Source organism: Empidonax traillii, unplaced genomic scaffold (genome assembly GCF_003031625.1).
Source record: "Empidonax traillii isolate 1590-97213 ecotype Southwest subspecies unplaced genomic scaffold, ASM303162v1 scaffold5574:size7804, whole genome shotgun sequence".
Taxonomy (NCBI): Eukaryota; Metazoa; Chordata; class Aves; order Passeriformes; family Tyrannidae; genus Empidonax; species Empidonax traillii.
The window spans coordinates 5,698-6,392 of record NW_020960767.1 but is presented as its reverse complement, the minus strand read 5'-3'; the positions used below and the strand labels follow the sequence as shown (position 1 = coordinate 6,392).

Genomic DNA, 695 nt, shown 5'->3' with positions numbered 1-695 from the left:
CCAACCCGTAATCTGAAATCCATCCTGACATTTTCCATTCAGAGAGATTATAATCCTTAAGAATCCTGATCCTCGTTCCTATCTTTCTCCTCCCTCTAGCTGTGATCCAGTTTGTGCTGAAACTATGGAAGACATCCTTTGGCATTATGTTTGTGTCAGATCCATGTTTTCACTTGTGATCTTTTCTGTGAAGATGTTCCTTGATTTGAAACATTTTTGAAGAAAAATTAATCTACATAGTAAATTATTGTAATATTATCGAGAAAGATGGGGTTTGGCTACAAAGAGAAGGAGCATTTCCTTCCAGGCGACAGCTACAGGAACAGTGCTGTTGAATTTTTGTGAATGTGATTAGTTGACATGTTTTTCAACAAATGGGTGTAGACAAAGCCAGCCAACGATCTGACCAGAAGAAAGAGCCATCACTGTCATTATAAAGACCACTGAAAGGTGTTTATTAAAGTAATTCAAAGATTCTTTGATAATTTGATTGAATTTTCTAGTAGAGAGCATTCAGGTTATCAGAGTGTGCCTCAAGAAGTTCTTGTTCTAACCATAATTCTAACCACTTTTCAGGCTTTACAGTACACTTCATACTTTAACTTTTTTCCCAGTTTAGTTCCTCCTACATATTCTTCAAATGCTTTGTCCATTTTCTCATTCTGATCTTCACTGAAAAGATTCTTCCAGTCACT

At 36.3% G+C, this 695-nt stretch overlaps 1 protein-coding gene across 1 annotated transcript in view; it reads right to left on the bottom strand.

Annotated features, from left to right (window-relative positions):
- Positions 1 to 567: 567 nt before the first annotated feature.
- The window catches only part of LOC114073171 (sulfotransferase 6B1-like), a 5,090-nt gene continuing 4,962 nt past the window's right edge, over positions 568 to 695 (bottom strand). The window contains exon 5 of the mRNA XM_027910960.1: positions 568 to 693. Within this exon, the coding sequence (XP_027766761.1) occupies positions 573 to 693 (121 nt within the window). The 3' untranslated portion in view covers positions 568 to 572. The remainder of the gene's footprint in view (positions 694 to 695) is intronic.